At 35.3% G+C, this 21,719-nt stretch overlaps 2 protein-coding genes across 3 annotated transcripts; both read left to right on the plus strand.

The window, feature by feature from the left end:
* The first annotated feature begins 224 nt into the window (after nucleotides 1-224).
* LOC120331049 (uncharacterized) lies at nucleotides 225-7,063 on the plus strand. Of its 2 annotated transcripts, XM_039398070.2 has the most exons (11): nucleotides 226-696; nucleotides 903-1,156; nucleotides 1,770-1,861; nucleotides 2,254-2,800; nucleotides 3,556-3,731; nucleotides 3,836-3,978; nucleotides 4,473-4,623; nucleotides 5,134-5,268; nucleotides 5,559-5,676; nucleotides 5,901-5,992; nucleotides 6,066-7,062. In XM_039398070.2, the coding sequence occupies exons 1-11, from the start codon at nucleotides 615-617 to the stop codon at nucleotides 6,259-6,261; spliced, it is 1,986 nt and encodes a 661-aa protein (XP_039254004.2). In that variant the 5' UTR covers nucleotides 226-614; the 3' UTR covers nucleotides 6,262-7,062. The 2 variants fall into 2 exon arrangements, with proteins under 2 accessions (XP_077969756.1, XP_039254004.2); XM_078113630.1 differs by lacking the exon at nucleotides 5,134-5,268 and having other exon boundaries at nucleotides 225-696; nucleotides 6,066-7,063.
* Nucleotides 7,064-9,701: 2,638 nt separating this feature from the next.
* LOC120331599 (spondin-1-like) lies at nucleotides 9,702-18,816 on the plus strand. Its single transcript, XM_039398695.2, has 18 exons — nucleotides 9,702-10,131; nucleotides 10,973-11,067; nucleotides 11,532-11,685; nucleotides 11,928-12,095; nucleotides 12,564-12,777; nucleotides 12,849-12,998; nucleotides 13,343-13,535; nucleotides 13,614-13,778; nucleotides 14,252-14,384; nucleotides 14,550-14,663; nucleotides 14,808-14,925; nucleotides 15,119-15,204; nucleotides 15,344-15,463; nucleotides 16,095-16,277; nucleotides 16,444-16,617; nucleotides 16,952-17,065; nucleotides 17,373-17,525; nucleotides 17,786-18,816. Exons 1-18 carry the CDS (start codon nucleotides 9,810-9,812, stop codon nucleotides 17,986-17,988), a joined length of 2,859 nt encoding a protein of 952 aa, XP_039254629.2. The 5' UTR covers nucleotides 9,702-9,809; the 3' UTR covers nucleotides 17,989-18,816.
* Nucleotides 18,817-21,719: the final 2,903 nt, after the last annotated feature.

Consider the following 21,719-nt stretch of genomic DNA (forward strand, 5'->3'; position numbering starts at 1 on the left):
AAATATCAATGTCCGTAATAGTGAATCCCGACAAAATCATGTACCGTCTGCATACTTGACTTAACCATATCCTACTTATGGTCGTCAATCAATTAATTGACCATTGAAACTCTGCTTTGTTTGTATGCTTCAACGCGGTACTTGATTACGTAGGCTAGCACATGCGATTAGCTCGTTAGTTCCACGGGATTGCTATCCGCAGATCAGGCAACCAAACTTTAGAAAGCGATTGTTGTCCATTAATTGTATAGCAATGTGTACAGAGATCGACTTCATTCTTCTCAGAACACGAGACTGATGCTCGTGTATCATCTGCCAGTGGTCCAAAACTCGTAGCAGTATATTATCAAACTACGTTCACAATTAAATAGATAGTCATTACCGGTCAGGCTGAAATTAACCAGTCAGTTAACCAAATTTATGACAATGGATGAAGGCGAATAAGTGCAATCATTTACACTGGTATGTTTTATATCTTAGTTGAGAAATACAGGTAAAAAATTTATATTTATTTTAAAACATGTCATCCTACACGAGAAGTATTTGGTGTTAAGAATCTATTCATAAAACATCATAGATGTTGAAAGCAGAATTAGTATTACAAGTCAGGAATAATGTCCGACATTATCAAGATAAGCAATTTGAACATGCATCGAATAACTCGTCGATCCAGCAATAACGCTAGCGATGACAAAGGTAAGACGAACGAACTTTTTTTCATAACATTACCATTAGGTATTTCTAGTTTTTGTACTAGAAAATTGTCTGTTGCTATGCTAAAACGCCATAGGTACCCCATACGTATACCCATTTGTCAGGAGACAACACGCTGACACTTATTTAATCGTTGCTTTATCTGGTTGTTACTGTCATTATCATTGGACCCATCAACATATTTTCAGAAAAACAAACGAAGCGAAAAAATACTGATGAAGATTCTCTACCAAATTCAAGTATTAATAACTGCAGTACTCCTGAAAGTTTACATTCAATTTCGTTGCGTATATCGTTAGACGAGGAAGCTGACAATGACCACTATATCGACGAGGACTCAGACGCACCTTGCTCATCATCACACTCAGACTGCAGTAGTGGATATCCATTACTAGATAGCTCTCGATCACCATCTGAGAGAACTCTACCGGAAACACCAAAGGTATTTATTGTTGTTTTTCCTGGACAATCGTGAGATTGTTTCAGCGTATTTCTCGACAAAAATTCCATGGCCCGTGGTACGATGTAACCTAAAGATAGGCTTACCATACGTCCCGCTTTTCAGCGTTTTGTCCCGCCGTCCCGATAAGTCAGCCAAAAGTCCCGTCTTTCCAGCAAAATACACAAACATGTTCTCGTTACTGTTGTTTCTGTGTAGCGCAGCGCTAGGCTACTTACTGAAGGCGAATGCGTTCGTTTCCCGCTGATTCCCATTGATGGCAGACGTATCGCATGTAAAACCAATACTAATTAGTCTAAATTCGAATTATTTGTACCGGTATCGTTAACGTCAATTCCTTCCTATTTCTCGAACTGAACCCGATATTTGGACAGAATATGCGCATGAAATTTCGATAACAATATGGTCAATAAAGACAGCCGATACAGCTTTAAATGTAGGAATGTAGGCCTATGTAGTAAAATTGGAAAATGTGAAGTTACAAAATCACAGCTAAGGGGTCGTTGTCTTTCGAGGCGTCCCGATTTGAAGTATATATATTATATACAGTATATCGTTATTTATTTTTTCAAAATTGCTAATTTTCATTTTTCAGATTCATGAAAACAAGAAACATTACAGGTGTAAAACTGGAAACAGTGTGCGGTTTGATGAAAATAAATTATTTTGTTCTGATACCACTTATGGGTAAGTTTACTGATAATGTTATATCCAATATATATATCGTATCCAATTTGGGGCCTTATACTTTGCTAAGCTGTGTTGATTCAGAATGAAGTGGTTCAAAATTATTTACGTGTAGAGTCCGAGGTCCTCACACAAACATACTTCAATTCTCTGTTAGAATATCACTTATAGTTTGTTTTCTAAAAATAGGTAATTTGTGTTAATTTTCAGCAAAACTCCTAAATAACTAATCACAGCAAGTGTGAGCTTGAATATTGGTGAGTGGCAACTGCGATATATATGTACATGTAAGAACCTGAGGCACATAGCCTACTAATTTTAGTGATGTTTCGGTACTAATTATAGCTTATTATCTTTACTAGTGTATTCTATATCTTGTTGTGCTTTTGCAGAAGAAACGGCTCCATAGAAAGTCTTTCCTCAGATGATAGAAGGAAGAAGAAAACGGCGAGGGTTTCTAAAGTCGCGTTGAAATCCAATTCTGTTAAAACTGTTCCAACTGAAATAAAACCTTTGCATCCAGATGTAATATCTCTGCTTATGTCAAAAAGACCAAAATCTGCATCGACTTTGACTTTCAGCGACCAAAGAATTGCCACCAAGAATACGCAAACTAGAAACGTTCCCGAATTTAAATCTCGACACACACAGGCCAGTGAGCCAGAAAAACAAATGAACGACATTACGATTCAAGTCCCTGAACTGCACAATATTGGAATTCAATGTAAACGACAAGCAAAAAAACCGAAAGCGATATCCAAAGGCTGCCAAGTCGTTTATGACTCGGTGAAACCTGATGGATCTCACGATCTACCAGATGAAAAACGTTTGGATTACGCGATATCCGCTGTCGGCAAGTCACAAAATATGAATACGCTGAGGACTACGTCTGCGCAATGCTCGAGACAGGAGACATTAGACGAAAATTTTAAAATGCAGGCAAGTTTATTTATAACTTAAATATATATTCGTACCATATTATAATACTTGGAAACTCACTGACTTCTTCAAGTAAATTCTCTTAAGGGATACGACTGATCCTTCACAATGCAGCATATATATATACATATATATATATATAATTTTACTAGGGCAGTGGTTCTCAAACTTTTTTTGCTCGCGGCTCACTAAGCAAATAATAAATATTTTGCCGCACACCTGTAATAAAATAAAGTTAGCTTCAATGAAATTATTCTGCAAATGTTAATGCAATGTTTGTGCCTCGTTTGGGAAACAATTGAAACGAGGTTTCATCGCCCAATCAACATGGTGAAAGGTGGACGTCTTGTTTACAAATACATTATGACATAACAATACAATTATGACACGACAACGACCCTTACTACAACGACAAGGCAAATGCAATACTATTTATCAGTCCTATAATAAATAATGCGCACTCAAGTCCCATAAGCTTGCTCGTTGCATGCATGCCTGTTTGTAATACGAATTACGAATAGCTTATTTTCTAAAATTGCAAAAAGCTCCGTGGCACACCTGAAAATCTCTCGTGGAAAAAACGGTGCACTAGGGGCTCAGGCTATCATATGACCATTTCGATAGTCAACGGAGATGGAAATTTTTGTGATATGAATATTAGGATCGTATTTTGACCTTTTTTCTACCTTTAGGCTAAGCACATTAGGTACCTCATACAAAGTATGACTTGTTATATATATAATATTTTTAAACAGCGGTGCAAATCAGCGCTTGCTATATTGATCACTCGTACCCGTGTATCAAGTTCCTCTGGGAAACGATTGGAAAAAATCCGAGGTGAAACAACTGAGTTCGATGTTGAAACTTCTAGCACAATATCTCTGAAAGTTCATCAACAAGATATTCAACCTAAATACCCTCACCGCGAAAGGTTTGTGTCATTTAGTTTTGTGAAGTGAATTACGCACAACACTTGTAAAAGACATACTCATGTGCAGTATACCAAATAAATAAACAGTGATCTTCTATTTTCAGGCTTTTTACCAAGCGAAGCCCAATTCGTTTCAATCCTAATTCTCGATATGCTATTTGTCCATCACATCGAAACAGAATACTAACCAATCACCGCCCTATCATTTCACCTGAAAAACTGGCAAAGCTAAAGAAAGCTTACGGAAGTAGGTATTGTGTTTACAACACAGGGATTACTTTATATTCGCCCTATTTCTTGACTTCTCCCATAAGAAGACCTGAAAGTTTTAACAAATCCTTTACGGGACTCGACATTTTTCACATTTGTACATAATTTGCAATAGGTGATATAATAAATCAATGAATAATTCTATAACGTTTCTATGTGGAAATTCTCCAGACAGATTTTATGTTGGTTCATATAATAAGATACTACATGTGCCTATAATTGACTTTGCAGATTCTGCTTGCAGAAGTAAATTTTAAATGAGACGTCTATGAATAGAGAAATAGGAAACACAATTTTATAAATTCTCATAACTTGTTTGAACAAATCGTGTCGCCTCTCCGAATCGAAGCACAGTTGCATACAATTTTTATGAATTTCAAATAATTCACCTTCCAGTTTTAAATTGAATTAATTTGTTGTCGATCAATATCGTTGTTGTGTGAGCTGCTAACCATGAATATTACCTTCCAGAAAACAGTGTTAACATGAGTGGACTGAACGTTCGGAAATTAAGATTGCCGATGCATTGTGGGTACAGATGTATGTCCGCCAACGATGTCAACAATATTGTTAATCGTCTGAGTCATCTTTCGTGTCGTACAATTCATGATTGCTGCAGAGGGTTTGATGACTTACTTGTTTTAGTTACGCTCTAGTATCTTTCAATTGTGCTACGTCATATTCCGTTACCAAATTGTGGATAAAAATGAAGTCAAAATAATACCATCTTATGTTGATTATATCCGAACAATATAGTTTACTCTAGTGAGTCTAGCCTACAAATATTAACCAAATAAAAATGTATGTTTTTGTAACTTAATTTAAATTTCTTTATCTTCCGATATCCTTTATTCTTTAATTAGCTCAAGAATTATCATTTGGTTTTGATTCTCGCTTTCATAGCAATTCAAATGTCGTGCATTATTGCAAATTTATTCAGTAATATAACTATATAGGTAAATAAATCTGTACTATTCTTATCAAACCGTATATCTGAAAAATGCATTAATCAACTGACGTCGGATTTTTTCTACTGATGTTTACTGTCAAAAACATCATAATATTGAAATTCGCATATCTATTCGGAAAATATTCGAAAAAAATTGACAGCGAATGTATAATTCTATCACAGTGATCAACCGAATGATCGGGAATATCTGAGATGCCGCACTGCAACTCCCTATAGGAATTCTGACTCATTTCAGAAAAATCTATACGAAGTTAATAAATTAGCAGCAAAAACTTTTGACGAACGCCAAAAATTAGGGTATGAAATTTCTTTGTATTGTTCTGAATATTATTACAAGCTGAATAAAGGGTACTCCCGTAGCATTTACCAGGTTAGGGTTAGGACATCATAATGTTATTCCGATTTTCCTTGTTTTAGTTCTATTACAAGACTGTCTGTGTTAGCCAAGTGAATATACCCCTTGCTCATAGGATTCCTCTTACACAACTTAGGCGAAGAAAATCAGTTACCTCCCTATCGGTACACATACTTCTGGAGCGCCGAATAAAGACCGTAACACTTGTTTAAACTGATACACCATTTCGCAGATTCGATAGAATTCGTAGTGCTCCTGGAAATCAAGATGAAAGTGTATTAGAAAATCTGGAAAATGTTCTAACAAAAAGTCTCCATCAACTTGATCACAGTTTATTGCAAGCTAAAAATGTATGTATCATATCGATATTATATATTAGTGGTAACGTATGTACCGGTATATATATTCAGATGAATCCTAATGTTGTTATGAGCAGTGTTGTTTTTATATTTAGAAATTTGTGCTTAAAATATGAAGTTGAATCAGACTAATTCAAATACACCAAGTCAATTTTATCCAACCATGTTCATCAATTTTAAACATTTTTTATAAGCTTGTAATTTTCTTGTATCAGGTTATTTCAAGTCTGTCGGGTTTAATCGAGCAAGTTTCGCCAGGACCACAGATGGATGATATGAGAACGATTAAATCTGCAGCTCATTATAGGTGAGAGTTACAAACTCACTTCATTGAGTGATATCGCTTCCAGATATAAATTCTCTATCATTTCAAATTTTAGAGAACCCCGTTCTCAGGTACACACAATCCGACGGTGCAAGAGTCAAAGAGGACCGCGAAAGATGACAATTGAAGCAACATGCCAATGTGTTCGAGAAAAAATCAATTCCGAGTCGAAAAATGGTGGCATGACAAACTTTCCTGCGATTCGATCCCGTTCCGGGAAAACTTTGAAACGATTTGAAAACAATCTTTAACAGCGTACAATGGTAGAAATCTTTCACGGTATATAGTTGGTCCAATATCCTGTACCAAAGCATACCCTGTACAAAATTACTATATATATGTTAAATTACTTCAAACAGTATCAACGGTATTGAAATTGAACTTGCTTATAAAAGGGAATAAGAGTATAGCACGTTTGACCATTCAAAATCGACGTTACTCACAATATTTACTAAAGTAAACATTTTAATAAGGGGATAAAATATTCAAATTAATAAGTAATAGGTATGCGTAAAAATTGTGCGATTCAAAATCTTTTTAATTGCTGCTATCAACACTGAACTATTCATTTTAACACTAGTATGGTAAGTACAGTACCGGAAATTCACGTGTATAATTAAGATTAGTAAATGTGTGAATTTTCTTAATGGAATTATTCTATATAAAGCATCGTGTATATATATAAATTCGTTCGATGGAAGTTAGCTAACTTTGAAAAATAATTGGAGTACTAGTATTGCAGAGTCTAAGGAAGCCAATTATGTGGTATACCTAAATTAAGTGAAAATGTTGTCCAGTGAGAACTTTGCATGGAACATGTCTAAAACCTCAGCTAAATTTTGTTAAATTGGATGATTGGAGAGATTCCTTCCGACCAGTTCAAAGAATCTAAGTTAGTTTGGGTACAGCCATGTTTAGAGTGAACGTATTACGCTAATTTTTTGGGTTAGCCATGAAATAAAGTTTAGTTACATTTCATATTAAATAAAAGGTTTGTGAAATGTTATTAAAAAAGTTTTAATGCAAGTTTATTTGAATCTTACTGGGCATGAAACAAAGGCTATATGTTTTATGATTGGGGTTTATCTAAATGTATATAGCGGGGCGCTAGGGGGTGACGTTCCCATTTGTCTATAGTAGCAGGACAGTAAATAACGACAATGAGGAATGCATTTACGTTGGAATAATTGCACTAAATAAGTATAAATGTACATGTATATTATCCGTTATAAATTGTTCCGTTAGGGTAGAATTATGATTTGAATATAGGCCTTTTAAAATGTACGAAGAGAGCTAATTACACATAGAATGTGTAGCAAAAGAGGTATAGAAACACATGGTCAAGTTCGCAATGAAACCAATTACTTATGCTAACAGTACCCGAATTTCAACATCATTGCTTCTAGACATCATCGAACTGATTCCACAAATGGATCATGGCTAAATTTCAGTAAATTCAGTTTGCCGCAAGACAACCCTCCATTGACCCAATAACCGCTGACAAAACAACATCTTCAAAGTGGAACCGGTATCACTTCAAGACACTAAACATCTATCAATTTACTATTCTACTTAGAATTTTTAACACAGTAACAAATCTAGTTGAAGTATACTTAAAGTCATCTGTACAAATCAAACCTAATACTCAGACAAGTCGATCCAAAATAAATTATCTTTTGAACCAAAGGGCCTGACTGTGGCGATAAACCCACATAATAGTAAGAAGTGTAATATTTAGACTAGCAACAGAAGAATGGAAGTCGTATGCTCAATTTTTAAAATGTTGATTTGAGAACCTTTTTTTCAAATAGCAGCCTAATACTACATGACGCAAGATTTGTATTACGCCCATGTGTAGTTTGCTGGTACAATTTTAACTGAAATATAATGTCAGATGTCTGGCAGAAAATGAAATATTCCAGACAGTCAGGTTATTCTCGAGATATACATTATGTTTCGCAGTATTTTGGCATAAATAGCGCCGTTGGAGATAGGAATGCCGACGAACAAAAACACGGCAGGACAGAGAGAATTTAACGAAATATGTTAATGAGCACCCAATGGTCGAAATTAATAGCTAAGGTTGAGAACTTGAGAGCGCAAATGTATCAATTTTGAGTATAGCTGTATTTGTTTTCTGTACATAATAATTTATATGCTCTTCGGATCTTCATTTTTTTTTTATAAAAAAATGAAAGAGAAGTTTCCTTCGATGACCAGTGTTTTTAAGTCATCTCGAACAAATATCTATTTGTATGTTATTATCTTATGTATTTCCTGACGCCTCGGATATTTCGCAAATTCTTTCCATCGTAGCAAGGTGGGACCTTTTACAGTTGACTGAACAGTGAATGAATGATTAACTGAAGCCCAAATATTGCGCAACTCAAACCAGTTGTCTATATCAGGTAAAATACGCTGACTGAGGTAAACATGCTTCGTCGAGCAAAAAACGTCAATGAATGAAACCTCAAAAATACTTTTATACTTGACTAGTTCAGGAAAAGATGCGATTTTAAACCAAAATATAGGGGTTAAGTGGGAAGGTGGTCAACTGTAACAAACATGCAGACGAGGACTAGTTGGTAAACAGTAAGTTAGTTCAATAATATTGAGAAGAACCTTATATATAGTTACATATTAAATTTCATAGCAGTAGCGAGAAGCTATCAGCTTGTGTTTGTATCTACCATAAATCAAAGTCATAATATGAAGACGCGAGGAAACAGAGAGACAGGACATTTCAACATCATGAACAATTCGGTTCGCAGTGAAGGTTATTCTGGGCTTCAAAAATCTTTTTCTATTCATTATAAAAGATTTGACTGTATTATTTCGCTTCACTTTGTCTCTGATTGTCAAGTTGTCAAAAAACCAAGTTTCTATGCTTCAAAAGTAATAGTCTATCGTTATCACTTTAAACAGGGAAATTTGTCGAACATACTAATACTTATTTGCAAAAACTGTAGTATATTCATTCTCAATTTTTGCGTCTTTGGCAGCCAAAAAAACGCTGCTAAAACGTCAATTTATCATTATCTATTCAAGCTTACATCAGGCTGGGCCGCTAAAAGTCAGCCAAAGACACTCTCTTTCAACCAAATGAAATTGTAAATATTGATATAAGAAAGACGAAAATTCCACCTCAATTGGCAAATAACAGAAAATAGGTTGCTTTGTATTATGTCTAGGCACGCTGTACTAACGACCAACTGTTTGTCGTCTGATTTGTTCCATGATAATATTTTTCGTTTCAACAAAAGAGCGTTTTATTGCTAGGTTTAGTAATTTTAGAATATTTGTGAAATTATAGCGCCACTGTGTATGAAGAATTTAATGATTTTATTGGATTCATCAGTAAAAATTTAGCGACAAGCTGATAGATCTAGGTAGTAACAGGCCCTCTTCCCATCTACTGTGAGTATGATAAAAAGAAAATCCTGTTTGTGAGTAATTAAAATTTATCTTAATCGGAAATCTGTTGTCTAGAATCTAAATATGTCAAAAATTAGGGTCGCGTGCTATCGCGTTAGACGATGTGTTGGAGCACTTTGCAAAACTGTGTTTTTTGATGAATTCGGAGGTCCCAAAAGATCCTATTTTTATTAGTGATTCTATTTGAAACATAAGCTATTGTTCCGATCAATGAGAATTCATTTCACGTAATCGTATAAAAACAATTTCATATTTTTGATTCTTCTGTTTTTATTTTTAGTTAGTTTTTCTAGAGGTTTTGATGAACATGTAAAAACAATGATAATATTAAAAACGATGCCAAAGTGAGTCTGAAACGAATAGAATGTCACAAAAACAACGTGACTCGAAAGATTCTGGAATGAGATGCAAAATGAATACCTCGCCAAAGGCCTGTCTTGCTATGCGACGATTCTGTGTGAATTCACAGATGAAAAGCTTTTGCTTCCTGATGCAAATTATGTGTGTTGTGATTTCATTCCGACCATCGCATTCTCAAGAATTTTTTCCGATTGACTTTACTAATTGCGATTTCAACACCGAACCTACTCGACCCGACTTTGTCCTTCCAAGAAGCGGAGACAATGGATTCAGTGTAAAAATCGAAGGGATGCCGGAATACTATGAAAGCGAAAAAAGTTACACAGGTAAAGGGATGAAATGTATAATTTGCAATAATTTCATAATACTCTAGGTTTGTATAACATATTTGTTTTTTTAACGCAATATAGACCTTAATTAATAAACGATGGTCGTGGATAGCTTTGAATGGTTTCGTGGCTGTGAACATGATTTTCAAAACGGTTGCTCATCTTTTTCGTTACCTGATCTCTTTGGCCTTCCAGTCAGAGACTTATAGTATTTGAAGCCTGTCATCAAACAACAAAAACCAGTTGGCAACTTTTGTTTCTTTATTATTTATGATAAAAAATATTCCTAGTTTTTCTGAAATTGTTGTTGAACCGTAGCAAAACTGCGGGGGAGGTACGACACAAAAACGGCGGCAATTAGCCAGCGGAGACGAAACGAAAGCGTTAAGAGACGAAACGAAAAGACGAGAATATCGGTTAGAGACCGAAGACTTATCAATCGATTCATGCGCTCTCACTCCATAGTGACACCGTGTGTCCCGTCACTAATTAATTAATAACTCGCTAATTATACGACATAATTCTTCCAAAATCAATAAGCTTCTGGTCCGAGATATGATGAATGCACATGCAAAAATTTGGAGCAGATTTAACCTCGCTTTCGTGAGATATCGCGGACAAACAAACAGACAAATACCTATCAACATACTTACCGATCAAGATCGATAGGTAAAAAGGTTTGTGATCTCTAATATCAGCCATAAATCATGGGTCATTATCGAATTCACTGATGTTCGTTTGACTAGATAAATATATTTTGAGGGTATTTTAGAACTTCGCAAATGAACTTCCTCGCCCCTTGCGATTAAACAATAACAAGTCGCAACTCCTTTTTCAGTTACCATAAGTAGCACTCACCCAGCAACGTTTCGAGGATTTGCATTGGCGGCAGTACATGCAAACAACTACTCTTTGCCGGCAGGAAATTTCAAGGTATGTTGAGTGATAAGTTCTGTTGTTACAAGCTCGTCTTACAGTTATGAGCGAAAATTTGTCAGGTAATCATGATAACATGAATTGGCTAGCCCTGTGACATAGCCAGAGTGAAAAAAGAGGGTCAAATACAAATAGCTGGGTGAAACCGCGGGCCGCACCTTTAGGCTACTTAACATAATATGCTTTCTAGTAGTTGCAAGCAGAAAAAATTTGGTTGTTGATCCTATTACATGCGTTGTTTGCTTCGCACAAGCTAGCTGTTGGGGCATTGTAAGGTCATATTATGCTTAGATAATAAATTGGTATAGGCTTTGCACCGCAACGGGATCGGTATTACTAGCACGTACCAGATTAAATTAAATTAAAAACTCATTTGGCGGGCCGCATACCATTCAAAATTGAAGGTTAGACTATAAAAAATATACCTATATACTAACTAAACTACTAGTGTATCTCTGAAGCTTTTGAACCCATCGTCAACGAAGAAGCATCCGTCCTGCAGTAATATTGTGACACAAACAACGTTGGGGAAGAAAGCATCTGTTCAATTTGTTTGGGATTCTCCTGCACCTGGATTCGGATGCGTACAATTTAAAGCTGTTATAATACAGAAAGGTTTGTAAACAATTGATATGATTTAATTTGAAAGCATACATATATTCATACAACTTGTCGAAACGTGTCGTGATCTACCCCAACGTTTCATGTTGAACGTTGCCATCCAACGACGTTTATTTCAAATTGTCGTATACGGTTTTTATTAATAAAAGTATCTGCGTCTCTACTAAACAAGCATACTTAGTATTATCCATCGTAATGATAGAATGTTTGTTTTATTACGTATAATATTTTTGCAGGTAAAATTTGGTACCGCGACGAAGACAAGTTAACCCAGACGCTATGCGAGACGATCGATTCAAGTTCAGCAAGGGTAGCTCACATCTGTTGTTCCTGTGGATCTGCCCAATACAGAATGACTTTCTATGGTCTATGGTCTCCTCAAACTCATCCAAAGGATTATCCAGGTACGATCAAGTGTTCATCACTGTTTTATCAGTTATCATACTGGCCCATACATTGCTGGGTATTTCTTCTAATAATTATGATTTCAGCCCTCTTTTTACTATGAAATCTCTCCTATGAACGTACGCACACACTCTCAAAATTTTTATTATGGTGAGAGTGATCGGGCTGCAGCCAGATGCCGAACATCAAAAATAGGCTCACCGATGATGACTTACTTACTCAAAGACAATCCGGTTGCCGAAAAAATAGGTTGTGAAATAATAATCAAATTTACCAATGTTATATAACTGAATAGGTGATGATGCATTGATGGGTTAATTTTAGTATCTGTCTTTGTCTAATCAGAAATCTAAATATATCCTTCATATATAATCGCTTTCGTCCTCACGATGTTGTTACATTGAAACACTGTCTGATATACCAGCTATTAATAACTTATTTGTACAATTTATTATATATATATGAAGGTTACTCAACCCATTGGTCCAACGTCATCGGAGCATCACATAATGATCGGTACACTATTTGGGATTATGGTCAATACGCTACCGATGGAGTCAAAAAAGTAGCAGAATGGGGTTGGCCGAATGCTGTTGAAAATGAAATAAGAGCTCAAGGTGACAGTGTTATCTCAGTTATAAAGACGAGAGCTCAGTGGCCGGCATTTCAACCGAGGAATATGTAAGTTATGTTTACCCCGACAATCGCTTTTGTAAAAAAGTTTTGAAAGTAACGTTAAATCATCTTCCCAGACGTGAACCACCATCCGCGATGTTTGATGTAGATGCTAGTCGTCACTTGGTGTCTCTGCTGACCATGTTGGGTCCAAGTCCAGACTGGAACGTTGGTATCACAAAAGAGAGCATGTGTACTTCACAATGTGGCTGGATAAATACAAAATCGTAGGTTTCCAATTTAGTATTTAATCTCACAATTTAAATCCACAATAGAACTCAGGAATCGCCGACATGATTTTTAAATCAACCCAATAGTGGTTAAAGGCGAATGTTAAGCGGATTCTTGTCGGCATATATTATTTCATGTTATTACATTCATTTCTTTAGGGCTCATGGACAGTGGAAACATTCATTGTGAAATAACTAGATCGGGGTTACTTTATCCGTTATTGCTAAGTACGGCTTTACATAAAATTATCAATGATTTTTACATAAACCGCATTTCCACCTATGTTTAAGTATCCAACATAATAAAAACATACGCCTAAACTATAAAATATTAATTTCAGTTATGATTTAACTCCATGGGATGCTGGTACTGACAGTGGAGTATCCTACCTGTCACCGAACTCTCCTACGAATCCTCAAGATCGGATCCGAGCTCTCACAAGTTCAGATGACACAGAATCTCCGTTTTACGATCCTTTAGGACGACCCATTGAACCTGTAGCAAGAGTAGTATTAGAGCGGATTAGCATATCCGTAAGATTTTTTTTTTATTAAAATTTTTGATTGAAGTCCACGGTATATATATTTTATCATATAACCAACGTTTTGCAGGGAGATCAATGTGGGCCTAGTCCGGTATCGAACTCTGCACCGCGTTCCACCGGAATTGATATATTATCGTCACCATCAGTAATTGAGCCTCCGTTGACTTCGTGCTTGTACGGTGAATGGTCCGAATGGAGTCAATGCGGAGTTACATGTGGATGGGGAATTAAAGTATGATCATAATATAATTATAATCGAATTAATCCGCTCTGTTCCGTGTCATCTGAAGTGTCGATGGCTGAATTGTTCTCAGATTCAAAAAAAAAGTGTAACCATGTAGGAGTATATGGTCTCGAATTGGCAAAGAAGATCTCCATAAAAAATTTAAATAAAGGCACTATACTTAGTTTCATGTTTCATTAGAATGTTTGCGGTGCAATAAATGACACCACGGTATTGCTCTAAAACAATTTTTCACTGTGCACTCGAAATCCAAGTTCCAACAGGACCTTAAATTATCTCATTCTGGTCCTGTATTTGATTTGAAGATATAGGACCGGGTATAGTTATATTCAACTGATTGTATATGTATATTTCCCCAATGAGACTGACTATTAAATATAACGCAACCAACCCAACTGCGAATAGCGGAATCAGTACCAGCAAACAAAACTGATTGCGATTTTCAATGGAATTATTTTTAGATGAGAACGAAGTCTTTAATAAACAAACTGTTACCATCTGCATCATGCAAACCATCTATAACTGAAAAAGAAATTTGCAAAGGAGCAGCGTTTTGTGATAATGAAGATGATTCAACTGTGTGTCTATATTCAGGTGTGGGGTATCATCGCAATTAAGTTTGATATTGATGCTTGGTATTGATTAATTTGATTAAAAGCCTCAAACATGGCAATAGTTTTGACCAAATAATATCATTTACTTCACATTGCTAGATCTAAATTAGCCATGTCGTAGGTTCTAGTATTCGATTTATTTCAGAGTGGACTAAATGGTCTGACTGTACCGCTCCTTGTGGCTCCGATGCATTGAGATTTCGAACAAGGGAGCTCCAGTGGCCTTCAGAACCGAGGAACTGTCACGAGCCCCTGAAAGGTAAGTTTTTGGTATTTTCCAAATTGCCGAGACAATTAGTTGTTATGTAACTAAAAAACTACACCAAATTGGCTACTGTTGGAAAATTGACAATTTATGTAACATTATCCCTACGCCGATTATACACATTGTTGTAATTTGCAGAAATGAGATTTGATTGCAATACTGAGCCATGTGAGTTAGATGTTTGTGAGTACGGTACTTGGTCGGACTGGATGCCATGCTCAACTCAGTGTGGAATTGGACAAACATTGCGGAAGAAGTATATTTCATTGAAATATTTATTATTGTCACTTGTATACCATTTTGTCAACAATTTTTCATGTATATATTTGAGTTGTGAGTGTGAATTCGTACAATATTTTGTAGAATTAAAAAGAGAACAATATATATATTTTTTGTATGCCTTTCAGTAATTTAAAACAAATTTGGGATAATTATTGACTTCTTTACAGATTTTCAATACAATCTACTGAAAAATGCGAATCCCCAGTAATGGAAATCAGTAAGTGCATGGCCTCCACTGACTGCGCAGCACCAGGTGCGTTGCTTGTTAAAATATATTCCTGAATCGCATGTTTCGTGTTTATTCAACCGTTTTATCAGATCACAGAAGTTATAGTGAGATCATTTTATTGGATTTAAAAAGCGTTGAATGAAATTTCAATTTGGTTTCTTAGTTGGGTTTGATGTGCCTTCCGGATGCTCATACTCTCCGTGGACCGGTTGGATGCCGTGTCCTGTCACATGTGGTGTTGGAGAGACTTTCAGAAAACGAGTGTTAGATTTTTCTACCCCAGGTAAATAAACTTCGAACTTGTAAATATAAGTAATTTAAAGGAATTTTGGATTGTACTCCTACATATACTTTTAATTCGGTAAATAGTCACATTATTTCATTTGTTCTAATATCGATTAAGAGTTTTATTTAAACAAACTATACGGTACTCGTGAACTTTTGTGAAAAAATCAGATCATTTTAGATTGAAACTTCAACGTTCCCCAGCCGGGAATTTTTATTTATGTTTTTGGGGAAGGATTTTGCTTTGTATTCGGTGTGATAATATTAATATTCTTTAGTTATTCATTATTGCTATAGTACGTATTGTGAACACATAATAAACTACTAAAAGTGTACAAAAAAGGGAATGCAACAAGCGACTAGCAAAGGAACCATTAAAGATGTGAATAAAGCGAGGGTGAATAAAGAGTTCCGAAATAGGCGATGGGAAGAAGTTTTAAAAAAAGGATGTGAACTACTGATCTAAACTGAAACCGTTTTCTCAAAATTATTCCATATAGTTAATGGTCAGATTTGCGCAAAATACAGAAACTCAATGTATTATTGTTGAGAGACTGTGCTATTACAATACAAATGCATGTTATAAAATTCGATTTTGCGACTTAACAGAGTGTTTCAATATTTCTTAGATATTCACTGCGATGAATTTCAAATGGAAAGAACCAAATGCATGACTTCGGAGTCATGCCCAGAAATTGAAAGGTTGGACAATTTTGGAACACAACATTGCGAGTACTCAGAATGGTCAGAATGGATGCCATGTTCCGCCTCGTGTGACGTGGGAAACACTCTTCGGAAAAGATTCTTGAAAAGTAATTTATCAGAACAACATAGCAATCTTGTTGTCAAATGAAACAGAAAGTTTTAATTTAGACTGAAATAGAAATCAGATATTTTGCACATTAATTCAATCATATATCTGATTCAAAATTGTGTTGAACAAACGTTAAATTTATTTTTTTAATTTATTCAACACAGAAACTAACACTGTGGCGAATTGTGAAGAACTCCATATGGAGACAGTACAATGTTACATGCCACCATGCAGTGTAATGATTCCAAAAGAAGACTCACTGCCACATGCAACACAGAAAAGCTGTATTTACGGGGAGTGGACGGCATGGATGCCATGTTCCGTGACGTGTGGAAGAGGTAGCTACAGCTACTACTATATTTTGACATTGTGTTTTATCTTTCTTTCGGATACCTTTTTGTCGTAATAATTATAACGGAAGATTCAATCATTGTAGAAAAATTATAATACGGAAAACAAATTTGTTGATCATTTAAGATCATATAAACTGAGACTTAAAAAGAGTATATATGTTTTTTACTGAGCTAAGTAATTTATTACCCGGTGTGACGTAGGAGACTAATATTAGACCAATATCAATCAACATCTGAAGGTTTTTAAGAAATATTTGAAAATAGAGAATTATCTTTATTTATTACAATTCATTTTTTGTTTCAATCTTTCATTCTACAGGAGAAACTTTACGCAAACGCTTTCTCAAAAAATCTCTCGATATTTCTCAAACTTGTGATGGATTTGAAATGGAAACAAACAGATGTACTGTACCAGGGAGCTGTGAAGTAGTAGGTGAGATGTGAACTGTGTAGTGTATATTTACGAATCTGCCTAAAGTCGCGTCGCAATAATTCGAAGATTATTCAGTAATAAATTGTAAATCTACGTCTATGAAGTGTTTCAGGCTATCTGAGGGTCCAGAAAAGCGAAGGACAAAGATACACAATGTTATGTTTGTTAGTATTTACAACGTAGATTCTAAAAAAATATGAATCATACTGTATGGATGGAGTATTCAAAAGATTTAACTGTCAAAGAAAGTCATATTAAGGCTCACTCAGACATTTTTAAACGTTTAAAAACCTTTATTTTATGGAAGTACCTAAACATGAGGATGTTGTGACGGACTGGTCTTCATGTTCTGTTACCTGTGGATTTGGTGAAAAATCTAGAACAGTAATAAAAGAAAATTGCGACTCAGAAGATTGCAAAGTTGTGGAAATAGAGGAATGTTTTGTGGATGCAAGATGCCGTACGTTATTTCACTTATTATTTCAGCTGCTAAAATACATGCATGTTTGTTTAATTAACGACTATATCACTAAAGATAAAAAAACGTATATAAGAATAAAAAAAGTCAATCTTTTGGAAAGAAATGTCCACATGCCTGGGTACTGTACAATACGTGTTTAATATTATAATGTTATCTTACTATTGGAAAAATCAACCATTTTAGCCATTTTTTAAATTTTTATTTACCACTTCGATTTACATATTTTTTGCGATATCCAGCCGTTGATTGTCAACTTAGTGATTGGAGTGAGTGGTCTCCTTGTCAAGGATGCGAACCGAAATCTGCTAGACATCACCGAAAGGTCGCAACATCTACTAAATCATTTCAAGTGAGGAAAAGAGAGAGGTTGATTAAACCAAAACTGGGTGGAGCCAAATGTGGAAGGCGAAAAGAGCGTAGAAAATGCGTGTGCCCTTCTTGAGAACACAACGACAATGTCTCTACTGAAGTAGGCTCAAGCGTGGAATACTAAGCTACAGAATAGTTCTATGTGAGACGGTTCAATCTATTTGGAAACAGAAATACCAATTGCTGTAATAATAACTCATGTATTATGTGCCTTAGCCTCGAATATTAAAAATATCTGCAAGAAGCTAATATCGCTTTGGACATTATCATTTTTTTCATATCATACTGTTTCATGCTGGTTGAACACGACTATGTTCGACATGTTTTAATAAGCACCCGTTTTCATTTGATTTAAATAAATAACAAGTTATTTCTTCTATGAAGAAAAAATTAAACCGTCCTACAAAACATTGAGTGTTTTTAAACTAATTCTTTATTATAGATTATATCCTCACAAAATCCAATTTTTATTAAATGCATTTGCAAGTAATTTCGAAGTGAAATAATTTTAATTACCGTATATTACTTCAGACGGTTGAATATGCGGTATATTGTCTGAACGTATGTGTTGACATGGAGATTAAATTTTAAGACGTAGAGCTGTAAGAAATGAACGTATGCGAATGAAATGAACTGTTTGAGAATGAGCATATTTGAAAGTATACATATATGCATTTTAAGAAGGTATCACAAAGAAGCGTGAAACGAAAATGAAACTGTTTGAAAGACTGCATTACGAATGGCATGAATGAAAATACTGTAAATCTAAGTGTGACAATAATTTTGTAACACCATTGAATTCTGAGAATTGTACTTTATAATTTCAATGCAGTATTTTGCTTTAATACATTTATTTGCACAATAATTCTTGTCGATAAAATAAAGAATTACCAATAACGTGCCTCTATGTTTCATTTGCCAACACTGACCAAGCCAAGGGTTATCATTTAAGAACACTAGTCGATGAACAAGTCGTATATGTTATGCGAACATTAAACAACACATAATTACTGGTATCCAACAAATGTTACAAACAATTATAAGTAAATGTTAGATGTAGAAAGATAAGTTGCAAGGTAAATACGTAGGTGATATCGCGAGAACGAGTTGTTGATGTATCCTAAAAAAAACGTAGTATTATATCATTTTGTTAATTTATTGCGATTGTTCAGGATGCCTAAGAACTTGTGTCAGAACTATTGGAATGTTTGTCAGTATTTCACTTATAGAGCAGGGAGTGGAGGAAATATTCAAAACTCATTGTTGGTATGGATCAATATGAACATATGGGTTTTCACATCATCTATCAGTAAATTGAAACGAACGTTTCTTGTATTGTGTGTAGATAAGCATTCCCGTCCTACACAGCGTAAACCGTGAACAAAAAGATGTTTTATTACACGCTAGTTAAATGTTTGAGTGCATTGATAATATTTGGAATTCAGTTTTGGATATGCAATGAGTTCCATATTTTAATATACTTACAATGTTCCAGCTTTCAAAATTTTTCATGTGGGATGTATGAATAGATGAGATATTTTTCGCTAAAATATATGCTAAAATATTGCTTAAATTTCCTCTCACTTATTTGTATTGATTTTGGGAATGTAGACCCAAAAAAGCGAGATCATGTACAGGATTAGCCATTGGTTTCATAACAAAGACTAATACGTTGGAACCTGGTTATATTGGTCATTCATTTGTCTTAGCTTAAGCTAGACCAAGTTACATCACTCCACAGTTGACATGGGCAAATTACGTCCCGCGGTTCAAATCCGGCCCGTTGGGTAATTCAATCAGCCCGCCTGATGCTGATGCTGCCCCATCCGAACTAAAACCAAATTTTGAGGCCTTTGCTAAATAACAACTCAAGAAAATTTGCTGAAATTATGATTAAATTTAGCTATGGCACAAGGCTTATTGTTTTCACTTTTGCTTTTGTAACACTGTGAATATTGTTAAAAAATGTAACTTGTTACGTCACACTTACATGGCCCTCCAGTCCAGTTGGGCAGAATTTTTAGCTCCTGGTCAAAAAACTTTGCACACCCCTACTGTACAGTGCACTATAGTATATAACTCTAATGTCATTACCCAGAGTAGAGTAATAAAAATTATTGTAAGGTTGGAAAGTGGGCGTTTTTACTTAATCTTTGTTTCTAGCGTGGACCGAGCCTTAACTTACATAAAACGCCAATTGTCGGCTATCATGTTTCATGTGTATTCGATAACTAATGAAGTTATGAGACACACTCAATCTCGAGGACCTTCGACAACCTTCAAATAGAGAGTCGCGCGCCACATTGTGTTTTAGTGCTTACAAAAACATTTAGTATTGGTTCTGTTACGCGATATATCGTATGCTAGATGCTGTGGCAAAGAATAGGCAATAGACAGAATGGCTTGATGTTATCAGCGTGTGAATGGTGCGCTATTGTGGGGTAATAACGCATATTGTGGATCGATAATATCTGATTTATTGAAGTATAGGCCAATGGGTAATGGACGATCGCTCTTCTACTTTTCCATAAAGTAAACAGAAGAGGTAGCTAACAAATGAATATATACATAGTCTTATGGGATACAAACATGTATCCAACTACGCCGATTTTTTGCGAACGGGCAGGTGAAAAGGTTAATGGTTTATGAGCCTCCAAGATGTTTAGACAAGTTTAATTCACATGTTTTATGCACAAAACCTCTGTATGTTTGAGTATTACGAGAATATAGAATTCGTAGGTACAAATAAATGTAGTTCGAAAAAGTGCCCAAAACGATAGTCCAATTTATCATCGTACCATGGTTTTATGGTGTATGCTTGAGTTGACGAAAATCACCTGTTTTCATTAAGTCATGGTCTACCGACTTCGCCGCCGATTTTCGAGATGAGCGAACTGTCTGTCAATAAACCGAACGTGATTCAACGAAGTTAACTGCTTTAAGATTAGCTGAACAATAGTTTATAGGCCTTTACAAGGTTTTTAAATCTTGCTAGTGAGCCTTATAAAAAGGAGATGACAAGATTAGGCTTGAAGTTTTTCTTTGACAGCTATTTCGACATTGTGTATATACAGAAAGATTGAATAAAGGGGTATTGTGTAAATATTCAGGATATTATTCTCTGATTCGGGTATTGTATTCTTCTCGGTAGTGTTTCATAACCCGCCTGTTTTTTATGAATGCGTGTTCCAGCTTTAGAATATGATTTAAGATATAAATTTTAGTATTGTTAAAGATTTTTGAAAATAACATACCAAATACACACGTTGCAGGTATTTGTAAACACGGCGCTAACTGGGAAAATCGCTTAGCCGTAGGGTACGATACAAATCACCAGTATGGATTTCGCAAAGTAGTAAAGCATGATGGAAACCGGTGAATATGTTTCAATTTCACAATTATCAAAAATGTCTCGCATCCTAACACCTAAAAGTATTCTGCGATTTTCGTTTGCTCTCTTTTATACAGCCAGATGTTAGACTTTCTTAGTATCAGATTTTTCTGTAATGTTATAAAATAACTCCCCACCCGTAGAGTGGTTTTCTTGGAAACTAAAGACTGAATTGTACGGAACGCGTTTCTCTTGTCTGACGTAATCGAATAATGAACCGCTGTTTATGAAGTTAAGGTTAAAATGAGGCGAAAAAAATCTTTGTACGCGAAGTTGAATACCGTAGTTTATAAACAGTTGATATCCAATCACATTTTGGTGACCGGTAGCTCGTTGTTTCATGAAGCTGGCAATGACAGAAGTCATATTAAATAATTATAGAATGCATACCTAGTTTCTTGTAATGGACATCG

Source organism: Styela clava, chromosome 6 (assembly GCF_964204865.1).
Source record: "Styela clava chromosome 6, kaStyClav1.hap1.2, whole genome shotgun sequence".
Taxonomy (NCBI): Eukaryota; Metazoa; Chordata; class Ascidiacea; order Stolidobranchia; family Styelidae; genus Styela; species Styela clava.